Source organism: Sander lucioperca, chromosome 6 (assembly GCF_008315115.2).
Source record: "Sander lucioperca isolate FBNREF2018 chromosome 6, SLUC_FBN_1.2, whole genome shotgun sequence".
NCBI classification, from domain to species: domain Eukaryota; kingdom Metazoa; phylum Chordata; class Actinopteri; order Perciformes; family Percidae; genus Sander; species Sander lucioperca.
This window is the reverse complement of record NC_050178.1, coordinates 2358242-2371950: the sequence shown is the minus strand read 5'-3', so window position 1 is coordinate 2371950 and position 13709 is coordinate 2358242. Positions and strand designations below refer to the sequence as shown.

Below are 13709 nucleotides of genomic sequence, written 5' to 3'. Positions count from 1 at the left end.
AATGGGCTCTATAGCTTTCTAGATAAAGCAAAAATACTATGGTTTTGAACTAAGTTTAACAAGTTTAACTGGGAGAAACTAAAAATGATTTAGGAAAGGTTGGTTTCCAGACAGATCTTGAGGCATGTGACATGCAGCGGTTGTAAAGATCACAGGCAATACTTTGCTGTGCTGTGTTTTCATAGTAGTGCTGTGTGTTTAATCAAATGTGTTTACTACTGAGATGAGATGACCAGCACTTGCATATGAGGAAAGCCCTCTCCCTCGGGGTGCGCATCTTCAATATTTCATATGATAATCAAATGTGTTATTCATTGCTAGTATTTAGTTTCATGACAGACCACAATCATATCTGTATTTGTTATTCAGCTGGAGATTTGCATCAGGCTGTGACAACAATTTGAGAAGTGGTGTAAAACTACGAGAACACTAGTAATATGTCCCTGCCTGTGAAAAACTAGAGACACTGTGCCAAGTCAGTTGCTTCAGTAATTATTTATCGGTCAAAGGGGAGCTTTGCGTCAAACTGATGAGCCCATTCTGGTTGTGAATTGCCTGGAGGGCCTGGAGGAAGGGTTCCTCTGAGCCTCCCTGGAGTCCCAGGACAGAGGGCACAGCTGGGACTCAGCATCCCAGTCTTTCACACTCCATTCCACACAGCTACGCACTGGGACACACTGGGACGTTTAGTCCTCATGGTCTTGCCTGCCTTCTCCATGTTTCTGCAGAGGCAGCTGTGTCAGGGGATTCCTCTGTCTATTTCTCCCTTCTGCCTCTCTCTCGCTGCATGCTGTTCACATCCCAGAGTAATAAAAGCCCACAACGCAGACCACCCATTTCTTTGAAGTTCTATCAATTCACTGTACAGTTTATTAGTAGTTTATTAGAGTACTTTTAAACATTCTTTTAGTTGTGGAAATGCTGGGGTGAAGGGATCAAATCATTTCCTGCCATACGCTTTTATTTTAGGGGAACTGATATGTCTTCCCTCCATTTCACTTGGTAATTTGAACCAAACTTGACTGTTTATGTGTCTTTTGTTCTTAGAAAACCTAGAATACATCTTGTCATGACACTACATGAATTATACCACCGCTAGAGCTGGGGTTTTGTTGTGGGAAGACAAAGATATTTGGTGGCCTCCATGTCTTGAGAATCCATATTTTATAATGTATTCTCACTTCATTAATATTTCAACTTTAAAGGTACAACAAGGTTGTTCAAATTCTTATCTTGGGGAGCAGCTGACAATTTTTAGTATGCAGCCTATTATGAAGAATTAAAGCAATGCCGTAATAAAGCATATATATTCCTAGGAGCTATGGGCAACACAGACACAGCTGACTGCTGAATCAATCCTAGCTAACCTTAGTTTGTGATTTCATGCATATAAAATCCAAATTCAACCCCAGAAGAAGTCATTATCTGCTCGGATGTAATCTGCTCAGATTAGGAACCTAAAGCCATCAGAACAAAAAATGTAATACAAATCGCTATACAGCATGTATTTCATTTAAGATTTAGGTAAAAATAAAGTAACATTTCATTGATATGAGAAATATGTGTTGTGACACTACATGTGCTCAGTCATGAAGCAGGTATAACCTAACTTCACTCACCCTGTAGTCACTGGCAGTAACGTAGAAAATAGGCTGGAAAGCCAGCCAGATGATGCAGGTGGTGTACATGGTGAACCCAATGAACTTGGCCTCGTTGAAGTTCTCTGGGCATTTGCGGGTCTTGAAGGCGTAGACTGTGCAGAGGATGATGAGGATGCAGTTGTAGGTGAGAGACATGAGCATACTGGAGTCCTTGCTGTTACACTTGAGGGTGACCACATCTCTCCTCTCCGGGCTCACTTCCTTTCTCACCCCAGGGGTTTCCACCAGCAGCCAGACCACCACTACCACCAGCTGGCAGGAGATCAGAGCACCACAGATGGCAACCTGGGAGGCTGGGCTGATAAATCGAGGCCGCTGCGCTCCATCCTTCACCCCACTGAAGATCCGAGCAATGCGATTGGTCTTGGTCAGGAGGGCTGAGTAGCACACAGCAAATGAGGTGCCTAAACCTAGCCGACGCAGTGTACAAACTGCCGTGGACGGTTTGGCAATGTAGATGAAGGTCATGCTATAACACATCAACACTCCCAGCAGAAGAATGTAGGAGAGCTCACGGCCACTGGCCTTCACCACGGGTGTCTCATTGTGTTTAAGGAAGAGCCCAATGACGAAGAGCGTACACATCATCCCTAGAAAGGATATGGTGACAGGTCCAATGGCCCAGGCATCTTCCCAGCGGATGTACTCCTCAGGCAGATCATAACAGCCTGTCAGGTTGGCCAGGGGCCACTGTCCAAAGCTGCAGTCAGCACAGGTGAATTCATCCTGCAAATACTGGTAGGGTTGACAGGGGATACAGATCCAGCAGCACACATCTCCAGGCTGCATACTCTTCACCTCGTTCTTCCTACAGGGGTCACTACACTGGGAGGTTGGCACAACCTGGCCAGCCCAGGGGATCAGGCTTGTGTTCAGGGTCAGGCTCTGAGCCCAGTAGCCGACCTTACGGTAGACATAGCGTCCATCTTCTTTGTGGTAGTGGAAAATGTTGTAACGACCAAGGCTGTCCCCATAGGCATCAAAGCGGACTTCATTCTCTGTGTCTGGTGGACGAAATGGTGCTAAAGGTGAAAAGAAAACAAGAGAGTGTTAGAGAATAACAGGTAAAGGCCATTGTATGGCAAGTGCAAAGGCGATATAAAAACTGTGAAAGCAAAGCATAAATATTAATATTTGTTATATTTGTGACAGTTGGAGTGTTTTGAAGCAACACGACTCTGGACTTTGTACATTGAACTCATATCTTATAGAGCACATTTTTCTGGTAGCACAGTCTCCCATAACATTTATCTCTTTACTTATTATGGGTCTCAGCTGACATTTTATTTGTCTCGCAGTACAGGCTGAGGCTGAACAGTGATTGTGATGGGACACAGGTGCAAATGGTCAATTTCCATGATGGAAACCACAGTTTGAGTCTGTTTACTCTGATGGAAAGTTCCTGGATCGAACACTGGAACGGAAATTCCAGACGGATGGCATATTATATAGAACAATGTTCAATTTCCCTCTTAATATCAAAGCCGAAATACATTACCTATCATTATTCAGTTTAAATTGACCTCTGCATACCTGGTAAGTAAATAGTGTAGTAAGGACCACAAGTGAAAACTATTTTCATCAAATTATTTCATAATAATATTAATTTGTCAATAAAATTCTGGAAAGTAGTGAAAATGCCCATGATAATTTCCAACAGTCTAAGGCACATGTGTCAAACTCAAGGCCCGCGGGCCAAATCCAGCCCCTTGCAGATTTGCAGATTATCAATTTAGGTTCACAATAAATGTTGGCCCGTCTAGTTGTGCGCCAAACCAAAAACACAGGAAAGTGTTTTTTAAACTGCAATTACCTGACATTCAGAGAGAGAGAGAGAGAGAGAGAGAGAGAGAGAGAGAGAGAGAGAGTTTTCATATTCAGGCTGTGAAACAGGTTGTTGTTAATAAAATGTATCATTGTTTTTTCTTGATTTGCTAAATTCGATGACGGCTAAGGAACTCTTTTGATGACTTTTGTAGGGCTTCATGTCAACAAATATGCGACAAAAAGCGTACAAAAATGTCGGAAAAAGCAACAAATTTACAAAAAGGTGACAAATGTCTGAGAAAGCCACAAAAAAGTCAGAACAAAAACAAATAAACTCTACATTTCTGCCCCTTGGTGTGATTCTCTTTTTCCAGTGTGGCCCTTAGTGAAAATGAGTTTGACACTCCTGGTCTAAGGTAACACATATATTTACTATACTATAATATAAATAATATAAACATATAAATAATAACTATAATTACTATAATATGTGGGAAAGAAAAATATAAAATCCTCACATTTTAAAGGCTGAAACCAATGACTTTTTTGGGCATTTTTGGTAAAAAAAAAAAAAATAGATGAATAAATCAATTATTAAAATATTGTAGTTGCCATTACATTTTTTGTCAATTAACTAATTGAGTAATTGACTTATCGTTTCAGCTAATAATATTTACATCTTTTCATTGTAAAATGTAATAATTTCCTAAGTGTACAAATAAAGCTATTATGTTATAAATTAAAGGTACAAATAATCTATTATATGAAATTATTTAAAAATGTGAAGTTAGTGGTCCACCTGCTTCTGTGTATTTTCTCCTCAGGGTTTTGTAATGCCTGAAGGGACTGACTAATTTTTGGCATCTAATTTGAATTGTAAGTCCCTGGATAGTAAAAATCCTTTGGGAAAAGCAGAACAGCACAGCTGGATAAGAGCACACTGGTCCATCTCTATCTCCCATCAATGAAAATGTCAGTATTTCCGTCAATCAAATCCTCTCACTTTCATTTACAATCATAAGAGTATTGTTGGGTCTTTCATTTGTGATGTGTGGATGTGTTTATGCAAATACAGTACTGTGACACTTTTTTAGACTGACGAACCCTTTTACTATTCACACCTATAAGTCAAGTTGCTTAAAAAATAAGCCTTCAAGCACAAGGTTGAGAAAATAGTTTCATCTTTGCAAATTGAATCATTATAGACCTTATTCGCAGCGGCAGTGTGCAAACATGTATAATTACTCTTGCACTAATTCAACATTTTATATGAATTGGTATAATGAATCCAAATTGATATAACCTAATTTGGCAGCATACAGTATGTGCAGAGTGCACTTGGGGAAATTAAATGATATTATGTTGAGGCTTTTATAGAGTTTTAGAAAAAGGAAGTTGCTTTACATCATGAAAATTCATATCTGTTAGGCTGTAATAATATTAGTTTATCAAGATTTTACTTACCCTCAAACTTGACCTTGAGAATGTAGTCCCTGTAAAACTTTCTGCCATTGCCAGGTTTAAGAGCCTCACACACCTTGGTGGAGTTGGGGCATAAGGCCTGCCTCATGTTATGTATGGCAGTAGCTATCGCATAGACTGCATTCACTACAAACATGATCTTGGATTCTGGCTGAAATGGAGTCTCGCGGAGTGAGTGCTTCCCACATCCCAGATCATGGAGGCTGCATTGGAACTGGTTTTCCCAAAACTCTCTGAACCAGGGATTCCTGGTGTTGTTGTACGGGTGCAGGGCAGTGAAGTAGTCATTAAACTGGGGGATCGGATAGGAAGCTAGTTCAATGGTGAATGCTCCGTCAGCTACAGCCTCGCTGCCTCTCACCACACTTTCCTGCGCTCCCCAGCCATCACTGGCCACCCAGGTGAAGGTGACATTCATGCGGTTGGCTGCCACCAGCAGCTCGCGGGCGTCTTCACTGCGTGTGAACAGGATGACCACCTTGGCATTGGACTTCTGCTGCAGGGAGCGGATCACATTCTCGTAACTCCAGCGGCTCATTGAGCGGCCCACCTTGGCTGAAGTGGCAATGCAGATCTGGTGGGCACGAGCCTCCTGCTGGAAGGCGTCAATGCCAGTCTCACCATAGTCACCTTCTGATGCCACCGTCGATACGTACGTCCAGTTGAAGTAACGCAGGATCTCTGCCATGGCCTTGGCCTGGTAGAAGTCCGGGGGCACAGTGCGGGCAAAGTAGTCATAGCGGGTCTTGTCGCTGAGCTTGGCACTAGTGGAAGCATAGCTTATCTGAGGGATTTGGAAGAGTCGCAGAAGGTTGGCCACCTGGAATAAGTGAAAGACACCAGAATGATTATGTTTGTTACTTGAAACAGTCTTCACACTATCAATAAACTTTCATTAAGTCTGAATCAACGGAAGTACATATCCAGGATAAAGCCTGACATTTGGCACATGGCTCACACGCCGGATGTAAGGCTTTGCCCCTCACCTTCCACTCTCTGTGTTGCCGTTCTCACAAATCCCTTCATTATGGGAAACAACAACAACCTTTGAGCTAGCAAGCCACACACTGAAAATGGCAAGTTTTAACGTGGCGAGGTTTAGACCTGCTTGGTTCTTTTGGTGAATGATTTTAAAGATTTACAAAGAATATGTTTACAGCATTTACTATCTAACTGGGACATTTCGGGACCGATTGAGGCGGATTGCTGTGGACGAAGTACACACAGCAATACACTGGTAAGAGCAAATTACGTTTAACCATGTATCCAGCTAATTTAAATAGCTTACGTTACTGTATTGTGTAAACAGTTAACTTCATTTAATATTGTATGTGGTGTTTTCTTTTGCGGGGTGCAAATGTTCCACCAAAACAAGTTCCTTCCCGAGTCCAATCTGCAGAGCTACCGTCCCTGCACCCAGAGCTTAGCGATTGACGATTGTGATTGGTTAAGAAATGCAAACATCCCAGAGCATTTTTTTCTCTTATCCTAGAATGTATCTGTGGTGGAGCCAGACCTTACTGCACAGCTCTGTGGAGATAGGTCTGGCAATGCGGGACTACTGTGAGTATTAATATACTATTATGATATATTAGTTGGAAAACTGATAACTTGTAACACTTCACACAGAATACATACACCTGCCAACTGTGGACAATAAAAATAAAATTGGCTACATAGTGTGTTTTTTCCCATGCAGATGCAATTAGTCTCACCTAATTCAGTCTCTAATTTATTCACTGGATCCCTGCTGGGTCTTTCACAACTTAACTCTCCTGCTGACTAAATGGCGATATCCTGCATTTCACAATAATTGAGATCTACCTATTTTTTTCGGATGTGTAATGCTGTCAACAATGTTAACCAAAAGATATGTACAAAGGGCTGAGTGGCTACAGGTTCAGCCGTAATGGATAGAATTCACTGTACTACAAAAATGAACACATTTATAAGGGAAATAATTGGGAAGTGAAATGGAGTCAAAGTATCAAAGAAAGTATCAAAGAATCTTGAAACTTTGCCTTTTCTGTGTAATACTGTAGGTAGTGTCGTGACACTGCGTGCAGTGTGGAGAAGCAGCTACTGACTAGCTTTTGCTTCAGGCACTTCTCCCTAAGGGGGGAGCTGGTCTGATTAGTCAAAAGGATGCCAACCTAAATCTAGTTGACATTATGTAATGCCGTAAAGTCAGAGAGGTAATTCACAATCAAATACACTCTCCACTCTGAGTTTAATTAATCAGTCCTATATTGTCATATTGTGACTGTATGAAAATCAACATGTTTCACATTCAGTCCAGAACAGTGTGTGACGCAAATTTTTTTATCCAAATAATGTCCTGTTGTTGGACTAAAACAAATGATGCCGTTGGTGTTGGATGTAAATTGTTCATTTGTTTTCAGCCAGATGAACCTTTCTAGGACAATATTATAAAGCCCACCATCTTAGATATATCCTTACTGAATTAAAGTCTTGAAAACTGGCCAGCAGTTTCTACAAACCATTGCATTTTTGGCTATAGTATTACTTTGATATGGGATTGAAAATTGAACAAAATAATGTTGGAAAATTGCTGATTGTCATGTGATGCGTTATATAGCCTACGTACTGTGAGAGTAACAAGCTGTCATGGATATAAATAAGGAAAATTGTGAATTAAATACAGTACATTTTGGGGCAGGACAAGTCACACAGTAAAACCAGATATTAGATTTATATATATTATATGTATTGGTCACAGCAAATCCTAAATTTCTTGATTTGAAAGGAGAACAGCCCACACATTTCAGATATAACTTTTTCTGATTTCCTGTATTCTATGTTTTATTCTTTTTATTGTATGTTATGTTGCTTTATTCTTGTCCTTGATGTAAAGCATTTTGGATACCTGCTTGTTTCTGTTACGCTATATAAATAAATGTTGATTGATTGATTGATTGATTGATTGATTGATTGATTGATTGATTGATTGATTGATTGATTGATTGGTTGGTTGGTTGGAAGAAAGATAGATAGATAGATAGATAGATAGCTAGATAGATAGATAGATAGATAGATAGATAGATAGATAGATAGATAGATAGAGTGATTGATATAGACCAAATGTGCCAGTACAGACAGGTCAAGTCAAACAGGATAAACATTTCCTTAGTATGTATCCTCACAGAGAAAGAGGGTAGTACACTGAGACTTCACAATAAATCAGTGTAACGTGCCTCAGATATTAATCATGAGATCTTAGTTATTCTGGAAGATCAGAGAGATGAATGTTAAATTAGCCAATGGAAGTGATTTCCAGACCACTAGATTTATTGGAATTAATGAGAGAACGTTTCACAGAAAAATGAAATGCAACAGGGCAATCCAGAGTGACAGATTTTTACCACCACCCAAACAATGGCATACAAAGAGAATGTTGAACAAAATTACCAGTTCGACATTAGAGCTATTTCTGACGCGTCTGTGGTGTAACAACTGAAAAACAAAATGAAAATCTAGACTGTTGAGACACATGAGTGCATTTCATATCAGTTCAAAGGTTGCTTTCTCCTTAGATGTTCAGGTCAGTTGGAGAAACTATGATTATGCAGACAGGCTAATAATCACATTTCTACAACTGCCTCCATCCTCAAAACCACCTTGACAGCCTTTCTCAACATGTGGTGAAACAGCTGGCAGCAGCGCGCTTGCTACTCGAGTATGATCTAAAGTGGCAAGTGACACATAAACACTATCTGATTAATCATATTATATCACTCAATTCTATATTAAAAAGTGCAAAACCAATTCTAATGAGGGTTTTGTCCATAACTCCCTCATGATCACATATGAATATTTTTCAGTCCACATCTTGGATTTAGTTGTGTGAACTTTGAGTGAACTGACCCAGTCTTTGCTTTCAACCCCCACAAGTATATCACGTAGCAAAGCAAAAACTCTCAGCTTTATTTCCAGTCCACACAAGGACTTCAGAGTACTCACCATACAAGAAAAAATATCACCTGCTAATTGTAACTATGAAAGAAAAATGGATGAGAATATTATGAATTTTAATCAACTAAACATTTTTTTTAAATCCAGACCCGGAATGCATTCCAAAGATAAAATTCCCCCTCATGTTTCTGCACTTAAACAATGCAATCCCTGACTACAGAGTTAATTATAATATCATGTAATGCCACTCAAAAAGTTTTCTTTGATCTCTCAAGCTCCTTCAACATGTGTTCAAAAATAAGAAGCAGTATGTTTGAGGAGCACTGCCTAGATAGTAGAAAAGTACTTGCAGTAAAACAGAAATACCTTTCTGAAATAACAATGGTTTGCATTTTTGACATGTAACCCTGATATAAAGTCAAAATCTATGCAGAAACCAGCAGTGGGAAAATAAGTACTGAGCTCTTTTACTTCAGTAAAAGTATAGTAACACCACAGTGTATAAATACTCTGTTATATGTTATAATTCCTGCATTCAAAATCTTACTTAACTAGGCTAAAAGTACAAAGGTAGTAGCAATGTACTTAAAGTACCAAAAGTAAAAGAAATCATTATGCAGAATGACCCATGTCAGAATAATACATATTATATTATTGGATTATAATTATTGATTCATTAATGTGTTCATCACAGCTGGTAAAGGCAGAGGTCATTTTAATTAATTTATATACTGCTGAGCAGTTTAATCTATAATAATAATAATAATAATAATAACAGATCATCATTTATTAGTTGTTATATTTTTTTTTAATTAATCTGAATCCACAAAGTAAGTTGAGTTATCAGATAAATAAATAATATAATATTGTAGTGGAGTACAAGTATACAGTTACTTTAAATGAAAATACTCAAGTAAAGTACAAGTACCTCAAAATGCTTAAGTACAGTACTTGAGTAAATGTACTTAGTTGCATTGCACCACTGGAAACTGCAGTTAGAGTTTCATCCAAAAAGATGGTAAGAAACGTGTTAACACACAATAGGTCTGCAGGTGGTATAGATCATTTACAGCCTGATAATGATGAACAGCTGACTGAACAGTGAGTGTTTTAAATAAGTTAACAACTTCATAAAAATGCTGGGGTAGACATTTTTGTTCACTTTAAGGAATTGTTTTACCACAAAGGCAAGATGGAAAGGCTGAGAGGGCTCCTGTAGTAAAGATACAGGAGGTTCTGGTGGGATATGAATCCAAGTCAGTACACCTGCATGTGATTCATAAGCTGAAGGTCTTAACCATATCTGAGCTTTAAGTCTTTCTAGACAAAGAAGGCATAGAATACAGATAGGTGCATTTACATATCGGTAGATCATGTACGTGTAAGTTTAGTACGCCTAAGCATTAAACATTCAAAACAGAAGGACTAGACGAAGGGAATTGCTTGGCATAGTTGCATTAATGTCATCATTTTCTCTACACAGATATAACAGTTTTAAAAAAGGTCTATTTTGCTGAAATTTGGCTATGCTCGTGGTAGTAAATGTGTAATTTCTCTGTAGGGTATTAAAGAAAGCTGTACGTCAGTTTAGTAATCCACTTACATGTGTGTATGGGGGTTATAAAGCACAGTGCCTGACGTGTCACCAATACAATGGGCTTATTGGAAATCATACTGTAGATGTTCACATGGCTTAGATGAAAAGCCAAAACCCTTCCACCTGCCAAAGCCTGTGAATGACACATTGCGCATGTAGAGACTGTTGGTAGATATCAGAAGGCAGATGTGGAGCATTATGGAAATATGGTTTCCATAACTAATAATTAATATATGATCTTTGTCATTTTGATAGGCTTGTTTTTTTTGCCATTTTGGAGTGATGCACCTTCACCCAGGGGCACCTTGCTTACTAGTTACAACTGCACAAGGATGCTCATTCTAGAATCTTAACTGTAACAAGTTCAAAGGAGCACACAAGTCCTGGAGCTTACAATACTACAGGACAAGATGAGCAGACAAGAAGAGCTTGAGGAATAAGCCTTATGACACCAGAAAAGCTGAGCCAAAAGAGGGAAAGATGTGCAATTTTTTTTTTTGATTTTCTCCTTCATTGCAACAGAATTCAGTTTGTGCGCACAGCAACATGTCAAACATATAGACAGACCTGCATGTGCATCATTGTCTCTGCTGTTGTACAGTAAATTAATGTAATAATGCATGTGTACACAGGAAATTAAAGAGGGAAACAGTCTTTAGTTTAGTTATGGAGTTAATAATTTTTAGTAAATTTCATTATTTCACCTTCTGACAGTCAATGACCTACAATATTAGTTACTACAAAAGACACTCATATGACATGTATGTCGTAATTTAATCATTTCACTTCTGAAAAGCAACCTGTAACATCTAATAATTCAGTAAGATATGGTTTGGTGTCAGCTACACCATATTGATTTATGTATCAGAACTTTTGTTTTCTTTTTAGTTCAAGTGTCCTTTCTGATTTGTATTTGGACAGAAGGAAGGACAAGAGAAGGGTTACAAATATAGATTTAAGCATAAGGGGATTCTTAACACTGACAAAAATCTTGTTTCGCTCTTTAGGAATTGTTGATTTTTGATTCTTTCATAAAACTAAACTGCAAGTATATATTAAACAGTTAACATTAGCCACACAGTATGGCTTACAGTCTCACACATTCAGCTACAGGGATCATCCTGCATTAGACAGCACCTTATTTAATTAGGAAAATTAAGAAGTGCCCCAGTGTGGCTTTGCACTGGAGAGTCTGCTACTGAGCAGATTACTCTGAAAGTGGTTTCCTTTCAAGCAATGAGAGTATACAGGACCTGGTAGCTGCGTTTGACACAGAGTAACAGAATGTTCTTTTTAGCTGTCGTATACTGTTTTTATACAGATACGCCTAAGGCAACAGCGAACACCATGAGCTAGAATTATTCAGACTGCCCATGTGAAATGTCAAAATACAGGTGTATAACATGACATAAAAGCTATTTCTACTGTACATCATACAAACTTGATAAAATATCATAAATCTCAAGAAAATTAACAACATAGTTTTTTTAGTTCAAATGTGTTACTTTTACAAATGTCAGAAGTGTAGAATTTACTGGTATATGTGATTAGAAATTATATAGAAATGCAGTTTCTTTCTTTTAAATATGATTTGCATTAAATTTGATGCATTAGAGATGCAGCACATCACCATCACATTTTGTTTGTCTGCTTAGCATACTGCTGAATGAGTGAGATGCATAAGAGAAAGAAAGAAGTAAGGAATGTGAGAAGAGGCACAGTACGGGGGCAATAGTCAAATAACAGAGCTAGAGATATATACAAGCACAGAAAATAAGAGACTACTGAGAGAGTGGTTCAGGAAATATCAGGCCTACTTTGTAGAGATGTCATGATTTTTTCTACATGAAAAGCCCATCTGCTCTTCCCAGAAGACTGTCTCAGTGTGCTTCTACAGCAATAACACTGTATTCCCAGAGCAGCAGTCCTTAGCTCCACTCAGTATCACACATATACTGCCCACTCAGCGCCCTGAAACACACATGCAAACACACACATGAGGAATGGACATGCATGCACATATACCACTGTGGACAGTATGCACTGGATCATTGTTAGTTTATTTCTTATGATTTAGTTGCTTGGCAACAGCTTTAACAGGGTGAAAATAAGAACTGTTGGATACCTAGAGCAAGGACATTTTTTGATCAGGTCCTGCCCCCTCATCCTGCTGGATAATATGAACCTCCTTCATGCTGCAGTAGTCTTTCAAAGCCTCCAGAGTCATGCAACCATTCAGACTATACCACATTTTAAGTTAAGGCTGCGCTTCCATTCATTTGCAATGTCAGTTACTCAACTTTGACGTGCACCTGCTTCCATTCAATTCATTTCTTTCCTGTGTGTGCATTATCATCTCTTTACAATCGGTTTGTAAGTACAAGCTCAGTGCGATCCAGCAGAAAACCTGTTAAGTTTTAGGTCAACTAAAAATCCACAAACATGACAGACCAAATTGGGGTTCAGCTGTCATCCTGTAATTCATGTGATATTGGGAGTTTGTGCAGTTGTCATGATATGTATTTCAGCTGGACAAATAGTGGGCTCTGCCAAACCACTGAATAATCCAATCACGTGAATTATTTACAATTTCGGGAGCACATTCTTTACTTTTATCCATGAATAATGCATTTTCACTGCATGGCTTTACTGATACATTTCATCATTATTGTTCTCTCTGGCATGAGTTCTGTCATGTGTGTATCCATGTTGTATGACTCATGTGTGCTCCAGAGATTGGCAGTGGCTACCTGCAGATGAAGACAATTCTATAAATAGGGTTGTTTGTGGGGGATAAAAAAAAATGAGATTCTTGAGCTTGCTGAAAGCCCATAAATTTAGCTTATTATTCTGCTCACACAGTTTAGTCTGCAAATGTCAAGCAAGTGTGTTCGTATCTGAATCTATATCTTTAAATGTTGCCATGCATCCTTGTGAGTTTGTCTAATGTATCAGTAAAAATAACCACTTCTCTGACAGTGTGCCAAAAATATTATACTATATTAATTCACAAAGGGTCCATACACAATAAGAGATTTTGCCCAAATACCCTAGAACAAGCCAGGTTTCAATTCCAGACAGTGATTTGTGTGTGCTGCTCCAATAGATCAGAGTAGGTTGTTTTTCATTGTTTTCAGATTGGCTCTAGAAATTTCCTCTACCTGTGTTTCATATCTGAGAAAGGTTCTTTAGTGAGCGTCTGAGTTTTTGACATTCCAGAGCTATTCTCCTAATGCACCCTGGTGATAAGGATGTTTTTCCTGGGGGTT

At 38.8% G+C, this 13709-nt stretch overlaps 1 protein-coding gene across 3 annotated transcripts in view; it reads right to left on the bottom strand.

The window, feature by feature from the left end:
- grm2a (glutamate receptor, metabotropic 2a) overlaps positions 1–13709 on the bottom strand; it is a 37166-nt gene that overhangs the window by 4014 nt on the left and 19443 nt on the right. For all 3 annotated transcript variants that reach the window (XM_031287667.2, XM_036002151.1, XM_036002150.1), the window contains 2 exons: positions 4893–5730; positions 1620–2683 (listed from right to left, as the gene is read on the bottom strand). In XM_031287667.2, the coding sequence (XP_031143527.1) occupies positions 1620–2683; positions 4893–5730 (1902 nt within the window). The remainder of the gene's footprint in view (positions 1–1619; positions 2684–4892; positions 5731–13709) is intronic.